General features: G+C 38.1%; 3 protein-coding genes across 15 annotated transcripts in view; 1 reads left to right on the top strand and 2 right to left on the bottom strand.

Annotated features, from left to right (window-relative positions):
- Positions 1–8,425, top strand: part of LOC127439281 (transducin-like enhancer protein 1) — a 46,679-nt gene extending 38,254 nt beyond the window's left edge. For 4 of the 9 annotated variants that reach the window (XM_051695508.1, XM_051695507.1, XM_051695505.1 and 1 more), the window contains 13 exons: positions 689–750; positions 1,047–1,142; positions 1,267–1,311; positions 2,185–2,346; positions 2,872–2,998; positions 3,363–3,553; positions 3,634–3,713; positions 5,401–5,650; positions 5,781–6,028; positions 6,128–6,275; positions 6,940–7,090; positions 7,186–7,262; positions 8,024–8,425. In XM_051695508.1, coding sequence (XP_051551468.1) covers positions 689–750; positions 1,047–1,142; positions 1,267–1,311; positions 2,185–2,346; positions 2,872–2,998; positions 3,363–3,553; positions 3,634–3,713; positions 5,401–5,650; positions 5,781–6,028; positions 6,128–6,275; positions 6,940–7,090; positions 7,186–7,262; positions 8,024–8,131 — 1,745 coding nt within the window. In that variant the 3' untranslated portion in view covers positions 8,132–8,425. The remainder of the gene's footprint in view (positions 1–688; positions 751–1,046; positions 1,143–1,266; positions 1,312–2,184; positions 2,347–2,871; positions 2,999–3,362; positions 3,554–3,633; positions 3,714–5,400; positions 5,651–5,780; positions 6,029–6,127; positions 6,276–6,939; positions 7,091–7,185; positions 7,263–8,023) is intronic. The other 5 variants (XM_051695511.1, XM_051695509.1, XM_051695510.1 and 2 more) reach the window with 2 other exon arrangements.
- LOC127439298 (C2 calcium-dependent domain-containing protein 4C-like) overlaps positions 1–12,970 on the bottom strand; it is a 416,605-nt gene that overhangs the window by 94,425 nt on the left and 309,210 nt on the right. The window lies entirely within an intron of this gene.
- Positions 9,638–12,970, bottom strand: part of LOC127439284 (transducin-like enhancer protein 4) — a 70,420-nt gene continuing 67,087 nt past the window's right edge. For all 5 annotated transcript variants that reach the window (XM_051695514.1, XM_051695515.1, XM_051695517.1 and 2 more), the window contains one exon: positions 9,638–12,961. In XM_051695514.1, coding sequence (XP_051551474.1) covers positions 12,854–12,961 — 108 coding nt within the window. In that variant the 3' untranslated portion in view covers positions 9,638–12,853. The remainder of the gene's footprint in view (positions 12,962–12,970) is intronic.

Below are 12,970 nucleotides of genomic sequence, written 5' to 3'. Positions count from 1 at the left end.
TGGGGTTTGAGGCTTGAACAATGATCAACCAAACCAAACTATACTTTGGCCTTAAGTATTAAAGTATTCTGCATGTAATTCACTGTGTTTGTGCTACAGACATGAATTGTTCGTCAAATCATGTGGCATGTCGAGGAGAGGTGTGCTATTATGTTATTAGGCAATCAGACATGATTTTTTTGCCTGACGAAAGCCATATATAGGAATCAGAATATTTACATTTATATATTTTGGCAGACGCTTTTATCCAAAGCAACTTGCAGTGCATTCAGTGTATACATTCTATCAGTTTGTTTGTTCCCTGGGAATCGAACCCATGATTTCGGCGTTGCTAGCACCATGCTCTACCAGTTGAACATGGAGAATATCATAGAGTCCATATCATATCAGAGAGAGGGGGTGGGATGTTTTGACTTGCCCCAATAAGCAACCACCTAGAAATGACCTAGCAACCACCCGTGATATCTTAGCATTGTGTTAAAAAGTTTTGAAAGGACAAGCTCAGCCTTGAAGTCCTTGTCAACTGAGGCATTAATTGATTAAACATGAAACTTGAAAGGATGAGAACTTAAGAAATGCAGTTTTGTTATTATCAGTTGGTGGGCTAATTCGAAGGTTTGTTTTGACTTGTGGGGACGAGTTTTGTCTGACAGTGATAGTCACATTGTTTGTTTTTTGGTTTGTTTTGACTGGACGCGGGGACGTTTACCTGCCCTTCCCATGATCCCCATAGACCGTGAACCTGGACCAGTGAGTATCTGTCCATTTGTCCATTTTTTTTTTTTTTTCTCTCTCTCTCTCTCTCTCTCTCTTTTTTTAGTTCAGTTCTCTGAGTGCAGACTGCCATGCATTATGCGTCTCTATTGCCTGTGGGTCCAGCAGTTATAGAGCTGATTTGATTTATCCCTCGTCTCCTACATCATTATCTCCTCTTTCTCTCGCTCGCACACACATCCAACCCATCCTCTCTGTCTCTCACTCCTCTGTTCTCTCTTTCACCCTGTTCCACTCTCATTTTCTCATCTCTTCTTTTCTCACTCTCCCAGAGTTCCCTCTCAAATGGAGACAAAGGCAGGCCTTCAGACTATCTCAGCAATGGCAAAAAGAGAAAAGCAGATGAGAAGGAGTTTATGACAGACTACGTAAGTGCTTTTTCAATATTAAAAAACGTATGTCGTCTTTTATGACTCATTCACTTGATCTTATTTGATTTAAGCATGTGTAGGAAATAAAGGATCCATTTACCTCAAGTATTTTCTCTTTCAGGGCAGTGACGTGGAGAAGAGTGATGATAATTTGGTTGTCGACGAGGTTGGTTTCCTTTAAAGAACTGCTAACAAATAAAAACGAGGGTAGTCATCAGAGCGTCATGATTTCAAAATTTCAAATGTAAGAATTCTCTTTCAGTTCAGGAGTTGGAATTTAATTTGAATTGGGCACACCCCACAGAATGTTTAATTGGAATTTGAAATAGTGAATTGAAATAAAATGGAATTATTAGGAGTTACGGTTCAAAGGAATTCAACACGGTCACAAAGTTTTTTAACAAAATAAATAATTACATCATTAATTTTGACCAATTATGCCTATTTGTTTCCTGATATGTAGAATACATCTTTTCTGGATTGATTAGACATTTTGTTTAAGTTCAAAATAATCTGTTTTAATGGCACGTTAATTGATTTACTAAGTTTTTCATAAAAGATCACAATGTCCACCACATTGTTTTCAGATAACTCTACAAAAATAACCATTCACACAAAATTTGGGGTAAATTAGAATATTCTGGGAGTGTTTTTCCACCGTGGTTCATAAAATCAAAGTAATTTATTAAATGTACTGGTAAAACTTTACAGCAACTTTGAAAGCATTTATTAATTTTGGTTAATTGGTAACGTGTAGATATTCTAATACAGCTTTTAATGTAAAAAATGTGTTTATCATTAGTTAATGCAATATGAGTATTTTGATAATAACAGTAACCAAGATGATTAAATGCTGAAAAAGTAATTGTTAGTCATGATACAGAATACATTTACGAAGGTTAACAAATAGATCATTCATTTTATTTTTTAACATTTAATGTTTCTGGAAACACCCAAAATGTTGTCTGTATGATAACTTGGCATGTTGTTTCCCATTAATCCATCCTGTTTCATGTATTTATTTATTTTTTACATATAGGACCCTTCTTCTCCACATAGTGTACAGTCGTACTCCTCCAGAGAGAATGGATTGGATAAACTCCCACCCTCCCGTAAGGAGCCTCTGCCCCAGGCCAGTCCGACCTCGCTGGCTTCCTCCAGCAGCGCTGCTTCCCCCTCACGCAGCAAGGATCCTCCTCCGGTATATATATTTCACCCACACACATGTACGTTTGACGTAATACAAATGCATCTCATAAAAAAACAAAAACAAAAAAACTTTCTATACCCTCCACCTCAAACACATATACTTTGAAGGCCATACCATAGATGTCTATTATTGTTATAAAGAGCTAATAATAATTACTATAGACAGAACGTTTTTAATGTTTAAAATTTTAAAGATAATTTTATATTTATTATGAATAAAATACATTTTTATTCCAATGAAGGATGTCTCTGAATGTCCCCAAAGGACGGTTATGGTACATTTAGCTCACTTCTGGGGGTAAACACAAACATACACACACACACACACACACACACGCACACACACTTTTCTGCAGTATCCCTCATTTTTGCTGTCAATCACTCAAACACATTGATGGACAGTTCCCGCTTAAGTTTCACTACCGCTGCATCTTTCTCTGCACTTTCCCACTTTTTCATTGACTATATATCATCCATGAATAATTAATGTGTGTAAATGCATTTCCTAACCTCTAAGAGAGAGAAGTCTAGCACTCCAGGCATGAAGCCTGGCACGCCCATGTCCCAGGAGTCATCCACACCAGGTCCCAGTGTCCCTCCGCAGTTTCGCCCTGTTCCTGGCAAACCCAGTGTTGACCCTCTTGGTAAGACCTGCTAATCCTGATTATCAAAGTCTGTTCTGGCTGACAGAACTTGTAGAGTGTTTAGTGCAGCCAGGTTTGAATGTCTTTATTAAAGGTGTTGTGAGCTAGTCAGCCAGCAGAGGGCAGTGTTGGTCTTCCTTATTCTGAGGGAATGTCTTGTTTGTTTAATTGTATCATCTTGCTGAGCTTATACTATTGAGCGCAGTTTCAATGCAGTTGTTTTATCATTCTTAGAATTACATTAATACAGCTAACTGCTCAATGCAATTTTACATCTTTAACAATTTACATATATTGAGAATGCTAAAGTATTTGGAGACAAATTCTCTAACTCTGTTTCTGTCACCATTTCTGACTTTATTAGCATTAGGCTTAAGGAACCCATTGGTGGTGCAGGGCGCATACCCCCCTGGTGCATTCGGTCTGCCTCCGCCCGGGGTAAATGGGGAGTTGGCTGGAGCCGTGGGATACGGTGCTGGTCTCCACCTCGTCTCACCACAGATGAATGGCTCAGCCGCTGCAGCCGCCGCGGCTGGATACGGACGCTCACCTGTGGTAAGGGAAACGCAGATTAACGTTTTCCAATGTCACATAAATTATGGTATTCAAGATAATCTATTCTCTTGCTTTCCAAGGTGGGCTACGAGTCTCCTCATCCCCATATGAGAGTCCCAGGTTTACCTGCGAGTCTGCAGTCTGCTGCTTCTGGAAAACCGTAAGTGTCTTTCACACTCTGGCTTACATTTATGATTGTTGTCCCTTTGGTTTGACTACTAAAACATGTCATGCACAGAACAGCACTTGCACCAATTTGCTGTGGATGTATTGCAAGAAAAAGAATGAAAAAGCCAAAAGCCAATTTTAGTGGAAAGAAGCAGCTCATTAAATTAACAAATTATACTCAATCAATAGCGTATACTTTCGCAAATTAGGCCAAATTGCTTTGATACCTTTTGCAAACTGTAACTGGAGTCCATGAGGGCATTTACATGCACGATTTTTCACCAATGATAATGTGTCTGGTCATGTAAACATCTTCAGTGGCTTTCCTTTATCAGCGTAAGGGTCTTCAATCTTAAAGGGTTTAACCAACTGGCACACGTTGGTTGCATGTTAACACACTCACCAGTTTATGTGTGCAAGTGTTGTCCTTGTCCCTGTTTACATTTTGACGTCAAAAGCAGAGAATAATCTGCTAATTTTAAATCTCATGTAAAAACAGTTTTCTTGCGTTGTCTGATTTTGTGAATAAACTGCTTTTTGGTATTTATCAGTGTGCATGTAAACATACTCCATGTGTACTGTACCCCAGATATCTGTTTTCAAGAGGCTGTGCTTTAGTGATTTTACAGTGAATAAGGGCATGATTGCTTGATGTCCAATGTTTAATAAATTAAACAATAAAATTAATTTCATTTTAACAGAATAATTATCCCAATAAACGATTCTTCTAAATAATATATTATCCCTTCCAAAAAATCTAGAGTTCTGGCAAATTAGCTGCAAACTTGCTGCAAATTTGCCACTCATTATTTTCATATGCGAATGATCATGTGATTCGCCGCAAATGTTTGCCAGAAGTTTTCAGCTCTTCACCGGTAGTGGTGAACCTGCAGAAAACATTTGGCAACAATGGACAAATCAAATGCAAAAATGATCAGTGGCAAATTTTTGACTTATTTGCCATGAACTCTTGATTTTTGTAAGGGTCATTAAAAGCTGTATGTGGTTGCCAAGCAACACAGCAACTTGCTGCATTAAAATAGAATGTGCCATCACCGTAGTGTGTTTATAGCCTTTTTACTACGGCTTCAAATGCAACTCATCCAATCAGAATGGACCCTTTTCACACTTCCGGGTTTTGGAACGCAGAAGTAATAGATTGCAGGGCAAACTTCGATAACTTAGAATGGGAGACCATGCCAAATATAATTTTTGCTTACCCATTTACTCCAACATCAAAAGAAAAACGACACTTAAGTTTCCACAGCTTTCAAATGAAGAAAAAATGTAGAGCGGTGGATTACAACCATCAGAAGAGAGGTGGCAAATTTACAATCACTCAGCAGCTGTATTGGAAACCTCACCACATTTGTGGTATCTCTTTTTAAAACTATTTCCAGGGTAATATAATATGAAGTTTAATGTTATAAATTTACACTTAATAAAAAACAATTGCAAATATAAAGAATTTACTAGATTTACGCTGCTAAATAAAGCAGAAACACGTCATCACAGTCTGTGAAAAGGGTCCATATAGAGTTTGAACTATTAATTTGATAAAACTTACCGCACCGACCAAACAAACCAAAATCTGATGTCAGGCAGATTTCGGTCCCTCGACTGTTACATAATGTATCTCAGTTTCTCACTGGAACTTGTTCTTTAATGCTCTCTCCTAGTGCATACTCGTTCCATGTGAGTGCAGATGGTCAAATGCAGCCGGTGCCTTTCCCTCCTGATGCCCTCCTCGGACCTGGCATCCCGCGGCATGCCCGTCAGATCCACACCCTCAGTCATGGAGAGGTGGTGTGTGCGGTCACCATCAGCACCTCCACACGTCATGTCTACACCGGTGGGAAAGGCTGCGTTAAAGTGTGGGACATCAGCCAACCGGGCAGCAAAAGCCCAATGGCCCAACTCGACTGTTTGGTAAGTGAAGCATTTCTGAACTCTTTGCAAACATGCAACAGAATCAGTGAAGGCATGTCATGAATAATAAACCCTAGTTCATGAAATTATTTGTAAATGAGAAAAATATTTTCCCTTCTACTTCACTCAGAATAGAGACAACTACATCCGCTCATGTAAGCTCCTCCCAGATGGGCGGACCTTGATAGTTGGAGGTGAAGCCAGCACGCTGTCGATCTGGGACTTGGCCACACCCACACCGCGCATCAAGGCTGAATTAACTTCCTCGGCTCCGGCCTGCTATGCTTTGGCCATCAGTCCAGACAACAAGGTCTGTTTCTCCTGCTGTAGTGATGGAAACATTGTGGTCTGGGATCTGCACAACCAAACACTTGTCAGGTATCTAAAGGCTGATGTTGATGAGCTAGATAATGTGTTTCAAAGGTGCTTTAAAGTCAAGAACTCAAGGTGATGTCCTTGTCTCTTCGGCTTTTATAGGCAGTTCCAGGGCCACACAGATGGAGCCAGTTGTATCGACATCTCCAATGATGGGACCAAATTGTGGACAGGGGGTCTGGACAACACTGTGCGCTGCTGGGACCTGAGAGAGGGCCGACAGCTCCAGCAGCATGACTTCACCTCACAGGTACACTACACTGGAAATCGAGGCATTCAGTGGCCAGTTTAGATACACCTGCTCGTTTTTTGCCAATATGTTATCAGCCAATGATGTGGCAACAACTCTCCATAAAACCAGACATGGTCAAGTGGTTGTTGTGAGAATGGAGAAGAAACATGATAGAAGTAACTTGGACCATGGATTGATTGTTGGTGCCAAATGGGGTGGTTTGCGTATCTTGGAAACTGCAAAATCTCCTGGGATTTTCAGTCTCGAGAGAATAGGGCAAAAAAACAAAATCTGGAAAAATGTCATCATTCAAATGCATCCCCCTACCCGAGGATTGATGCTGATTATGTGCATCCCTTTATGGCCTCCCTTTATGTGCATCCCTGAAAGGCTGATCAGTCTTCAAGGTTCGCATGTAGTTAAGGATAGGACCACGTCAGCCTTTCAGGCACAAAGCAGGGCACCTTCCACCATTGGGCTGAATTCATGCCACGGAAAGTTCATGCTGCTTTAGGGGCAAATGGGGGGTGGGTCGTACCATTTGTTAGAGGTATTCCTAATGAAGTGGCCAAGTGAGTGTTTATATTGCATAATGGAACTTTTATGGACTATAAGGACTTGACCTCCATTTTTCAGTATGAAACAAAGTGTTAATATTTCATGTGTTTGTGCATGTTTGCAGATCTTTTCTCTGGGTTACTGTCCTACGGGAGAGTGGCTTGCAGTGGGAATGGAGAGCAGTAATGTGGAAGTGCTGCATGTCTCCAAGCCAGATAAATACCAGCTGCATCTTCATGAGAGCTGCGTTCTCTCACTCAAGTTTGCCTACTGTGGTACGCCAAATTTGTTTTTTGAATTTCAGAAATTTCAGGAATTTTGGTGACTAATGAAAATAAAAATTTTAACCAGTATTACTTTAACTTTGCAGGTAAATGGTTTGTGAGCACAGGCAAAGATAATCTACTGAATGCATGGCGAACTCCATATGGATCAAGCATATTCCAGGTATTGAATTGCAATTAATTAACTATCAAATAATTTCTAAGCACTGTTCACACCAATCGTTACCTTGCATTAAAAATAGCACAGATGCAGCACCACGTATAGATCTAAAAGGAGGTGTTCTTAACCAGAGCCCCAAAACGGGATCTAAGTGATTTTCAATTGTTCCGGAGTGAAAACGTTATTTTTAAATGCTTATAACCGATTAACCTGTTAATTTCGTTCTGATAATTTTTCATGAAGCCAAAGGGTTTATCACAGTAAGTTTTTGGAAGTACACCAGAAAATGTAACACCATACACCATATTGCCAGAAAAAATTTAACCTGTGATTTGATCCTGAAAAAAATTGCTGCATCACACATTTCTTTGCCTAATTGCCCGTTGTGGATGTTGCATTCTGTGAATGAAGCAAAAATTACATTATCCTGTCTGCCATTGGTTATACAAACAGCTAGCCCTTCCCCAAACTCATTGGTTGAGCCAATTTTACTGTCTGGCTGGTTGGGATACTCTAGTGTCAATACTCAAAAAAAAAATTTTGATGGTGGCACAGAGCCAGTGTTTTAAAAAGATAAAATTCACATTTAATATCAATTACAATTTTATCTATAATAGAGACTCTTATTATGAAATAGTCCCATTGAATAATGTCTCAAAAAAGAAAGTTGATCTTGGATCAGATTCACTCTTTCCATTTGTATCCTATTTAATTGTTAAAATAACATTTATTTTTGTTTTGTTTTTGTCTGTTTCTGTCTCTAGTCCAAGGAATCATCCTCCGTTCTCAGCTGTGACATCTCCCCTGACGACCAGTTTATTGTCACTGGCTCAGGAGACAAGAAAGCTACTGTGTATGAAGTCATTTACTAAAATGAATGTGTTTGGATCGCTGTTCGTTAAAAGAAAAGCTGATTGCTTGAGGAGACCAGATTCATCATTATTTTGCCTCTGAATTGGGAGACAGAAGATGTGACATGGACATGAATATGGACTTGGGAGACAGCTGAACTTTTTGTTTGACTTCCGTTTGGAACGACGGACTCCAGGATCAGACGGGATCTCCAGAAATGACCTTGTTTTTTAATGCTGTGAGAGAGCTAGTAGTCTAGCTTCAAAAACATGGGATTTCTCCAAAGACCTCCTTTCTTTTTTTTTTTTTTTTTTTTTACAAGATGAAACCTCTGTAGTGAATATAATAGAAGAAATCTTATTTTTTTAGCCTTCAAAATGTTCATGGAAATTGACGATTATGGAGCCGCACTGTAAAAATACATTAAGACGAGACCTAAAGGCCTAAGATGATTTTCTAAAAGCTCACCTCTTCTTAATCTTGTGTTATGATTGTATGGATGATGTTTAAAATGATGACTATATGATATTGGACCAAAAGGCTTTTGATTTTCGTGTTTCAGTGACTTCAGGGAAATGGCTGTAAAGACGCTTAGTTAACGTCCATATGAATACTGTATGTTGGAGCATGTTAAAAATTATTTTGACTGTTTAGTCACAAACTTGGTATGTATGAATTGTAAATAAAGGTCTTTAAAAGCCAAAAAATCTTGCTGTTGTCCTGATCCTGTACAGAGCCATTTAACATCTGCTAAGAATAGCGAGACCAACATATTGCAATTCAGAAATGAGATTTTGGAAGCCATCTCAAAAGGAGATATTCCCCCAGGATATTTGTAACAAAATGTAATACATGAAAAATGTAAATAACTGTACATATGTTTATAGACTTTAAACCATGATTCTTTTCCCCCCAGTATTTCCCAAGCTTTTTTTTACAATAAGGTTGTTTTCGGTAACTACATTAGTTAACATGCATTAACAATGGAGAATACTTTTGCAGCACATTAATCTTGGTTAATGATTAATTTCCTTAACATTGAGAAATTTCCATAAATTAACATTATACCTAATGCATCAACTGCTGTTAACAAATAGAACCTTAAAGTGTTAGCTATTTTTAAATACTTTGAACGACAAAACTGCACTACAGATGTGGTGTAGAAAGGATAATGAAAATGAAAAACTTGGTCACATCAACAAATACACTCTTTCCCTTAATTTAAATTTTAACAAAGGTTCATATAAATTGTTCGTCAACTACCCAGATATTCTGTCAAGTTGTCCTTGCATATAACCAATAACAAAATTAAGCATGAAACTAGTCCCTATAATTATAATCTGTTTTACAGTATTTCATGTAAAAGAAATATATTTTTCTGTACATCTACAAAAAGGGATAATACTGCTTTATACTTTTGTGAACAGAAGTCTCCAGTAATGGTCTAAAATATGGAAAATGTAAGCACTGTTTTGCCACCACGTTTGTGTTCGATCATCCTAATACATCCTCAAACTCGACACAACTTCAAAAAATGACCACAAGTTTATTTTTCAATGTATACATGTCTTTTACATCACATGGGGAGTGCTACAAAGGGATATCACAGCTATGCCTTCGAAAAATTGTCCTTGGCTTTCGAGAGGGTTTTAAACAAAAACTTGACGGTAGATATTCTCTGTATAGAAACAATGCATAATGTAAGGGTTGATAGATACAGATATTCTGATAGCATGATGTAAGACAGATCTTGCAGTAAGACTGCCACTGTTCACAGGCAGCCATATTTTCAGCTATTGATGAAAAAGAAACACACTGCACTTTCTGCATAATAACAGACTGATCAAAACACGGTAGTAACACTGCTTACTATTGCCATAAACAAAAGAACCTAATGATTTCATACAATTCCTTCTGTTTGGTAAGCTCACAAGCCAAACATTCATTTGACTCATTCAACCTTTCTGAGATTTTCAGTGCTAAGAAAAGCATTATAGATCAAAAGAAGAATAGACAAAACAAAACAGTAATTTAAAAAATCTGTTCTCAGCAGGATGTTTGGTGCATGTGGTAGATGAATCCTGTTGTTGATCTTAGAACATTCCTGGTCAGGTTGGCAACCATTGCTCTTCATATTATGGTGTGCAACAAAGTTCTGTGTTAGGACCTCAGGTTTTCAAGCAGAGGTTGCATGTTTTTTGTTTTACATTTTACAAATGTAAAATTTTTCTCTGATAGTTGTATTTTTGCACCAATTTCAGTTGAACACATTTTCCAGGAATATTTAAAAAAATATATAGTTTTCAGGAAAACTATTAAAGGAATATTTCACCAAAACATCTAAGTTATGTCATCATTTACTTAGGCCACATTCACACTTATACATTTTCATTTGAAAACGCATTAATTTTTGGACAATTACGCCTCTCATGTACACTACATTTTCCTTCACCCAAAAAGCTCTCCATTACCACATACTTTGAAAAACGATGACATTGAGAAACTAAAAACAGTTTTCAAATGAAAACAGGCTAGTGTGAATGTGGTCTTAACCTCATGTATTTTTACATGTGTTCTATTAAACACAAAAGGAGTAATTTAGACCAGATGTCCAAGCTGTTGATTTTCTGTGAATAATAACAAATTTCTGAATAATAACGACAAATTTCTAAATGTCTGTTCCTTACACAAAGCTACTGTAAGGGTTTCAGAAGACTTAGGATATACACACTATTATATTTTTATGGTGCTTTTGTCCTTTTGGTGCTTGATAACCTCTGGTCCCCATCCACTTTCATTTTATGAATAGAGCAGCTCTGACAATCTGCCAAAACTCTCTTTTTGTGTTACAGGGAAGAAAGAAAGTCATACAGGTTTGGAGCAACATCTGAGGGTGACAATGACTACATTTAAATCACTTAAGAAAACTGTATATTCCAAGGTGTTCTAATATGTTGTAAAAGAAAATGCATTTTTCCTTATGCTGTTTAAGGGATTAAGCGCTTTAACACATCTGGGTTTCTCCTGGAAAATGCGGCTTATGCAGTCATGTAAATGCATTAGTGGCGTTCTTACAGGTTGTGAAGAGTGCGCATGTGCATGAACAGACTGAATAACTAATGTCATAGGATGGAGCCCAACAACAAGTCAACACAGTGGAAAAGCACATACAAAATATACTACCCATTTATATACACCAATTTAAAATATCAAATATTTTCCCTCACATTCACGCTCAAATACACTGGGGGAATACCGGAGTTTGACATAAGAGGGAAACCCCACTCCCGGTGGAGATGGAAAGTTAAGTAAACAAATAAAGCAACAACTCTGTTATTTCTGTAAACAAAGCGAAGGAACAGAAAATAAAAAGGTGAGTCTTGCTCGGATGCCATGTTCGTTATTTACACAAGTGTTGTGGGGAAATTCCGTTGCTGTGAAGAACTAGCCAAGCTGTACACAGGGTTACAGATAAAGCTGCTAACACAGTGCATGTAAACGTAAACACTGATTTCAACCCTTAAGCAGCTTTCTCGCAATAACGGCTTTCAGGTGTCGATGTAAACAAGCAATTTTCATTTTTGGGGTGAACCATCCCTTTAAGATTATCAGTCTTAATGCATTGCTTCATCTCAATAAGATGGTACAATCAAGAATTTTTCTTCCCAATTCAAACCTAATAATTAATGACATTAAAGTCATTAAGAATTAAATCGCAAATGAGTACAACATCTGTATGTTAATCCACAGGAATAAAAATGAAAAACGGTCATGGTTGTGAATATTTGCAGCATGAATCCTGCATGATTTGCCCGTGCTCCTCATTAGACACCAGCTTGTGGGAGAAAGAATTTAAATGCAGGTTGGAGAATTCATCTGGGATTTGCCACATGAATGTATAATTGGGTTGGATAAGAGAGTGGAGAATTGTTTGTTTGCCCATATCATGTTTAGACGGAGACGCCCCAGTGTGAGCCAGGAGCATCCAAACTGTCTGTTCTCTTTGGGGAAAGATGTTGCACTTTCTTGCATATGCCCCATTGAAGAGAGTTTGTAACTAATGAAATGATTGTCTGGTATTGTTGTGTCTGTAAGTAGCAGCTACCTGCTGTCTTATTTGGGGCTTCTTTGTTTTAGCTAAGAATTTTATGTGGAGACTGTTCTAATTAACACCTCCCCTCTTATTTTCTATGTTTGGAATAGAAAACGAGCATACTATGCAGTGTATACTGCATACTATTTTTAAGAAATAGCATGTGAAAAAGTATGGAACAATAAATGAATCAAACATTCGTCTGCTACATTGTTGTCACTACATTGCATTTTTAATTTGAGTTATGTTCAGTAATCATCTTGGTAATAAATACAGTTGTTTTTCCATTTTTTTGTACAATTTAGTGTAAAAAAAGTTTGTAAAGGTGATTTCTGCACAACTAGCATCACCGAACCGAATTGCGGAGATAATGACTGTTTATAAACAGGTTTCTCAAACACTCCCTTTCTCTTCCACTGGTCACCAAAAATAGCGACACCCCAAACTTGCACCATTTGTTGCACCCATGATGCTGTGTTACGCTGATGCTCAAATGCTTGATATAGTTCATTGGGTAGGGCGAAAGGACCAGGATGTAAACAGTAGACAGCAAATTGAAGAGCTATGGTTGCCCACCATACTTGTCATGATTGTTCCATGCTTTCCATTGTTTTACTTCCACCCATTTACACATCCCTCATTTCTGCGATCAGTACACCACCTCATACACCGTGGCCTTCTTATCCCCAGATCCGGTCACAATATACTTGTCGTCTGGGGAGACGTCACAGCTCAGGACGGACGAAGACTCCTTTGACTAGAAAGA

The sequence above is a fragment of the Myxocyprinus asiaticus genome, chromosome 50 (assembly GCF_019703515.2).
Source record: "Myxocyprinus asiaticus isolate MX2 ecotype Aquarium Trade chromosome 50, UBuf_Myxa_2, whole genome shotgun sequence".
NCBI lineage: Eukaryota > Metazoa > Chordata > Actinopteri > Cypriniformes > Catostomidae > Myxocyprinus > Myxocyprinus asiaticus.
Note: the sequence above shows the minus strand (reverse complement) of the source record. Positions and strands in the feature narration are given on the sequence as shown.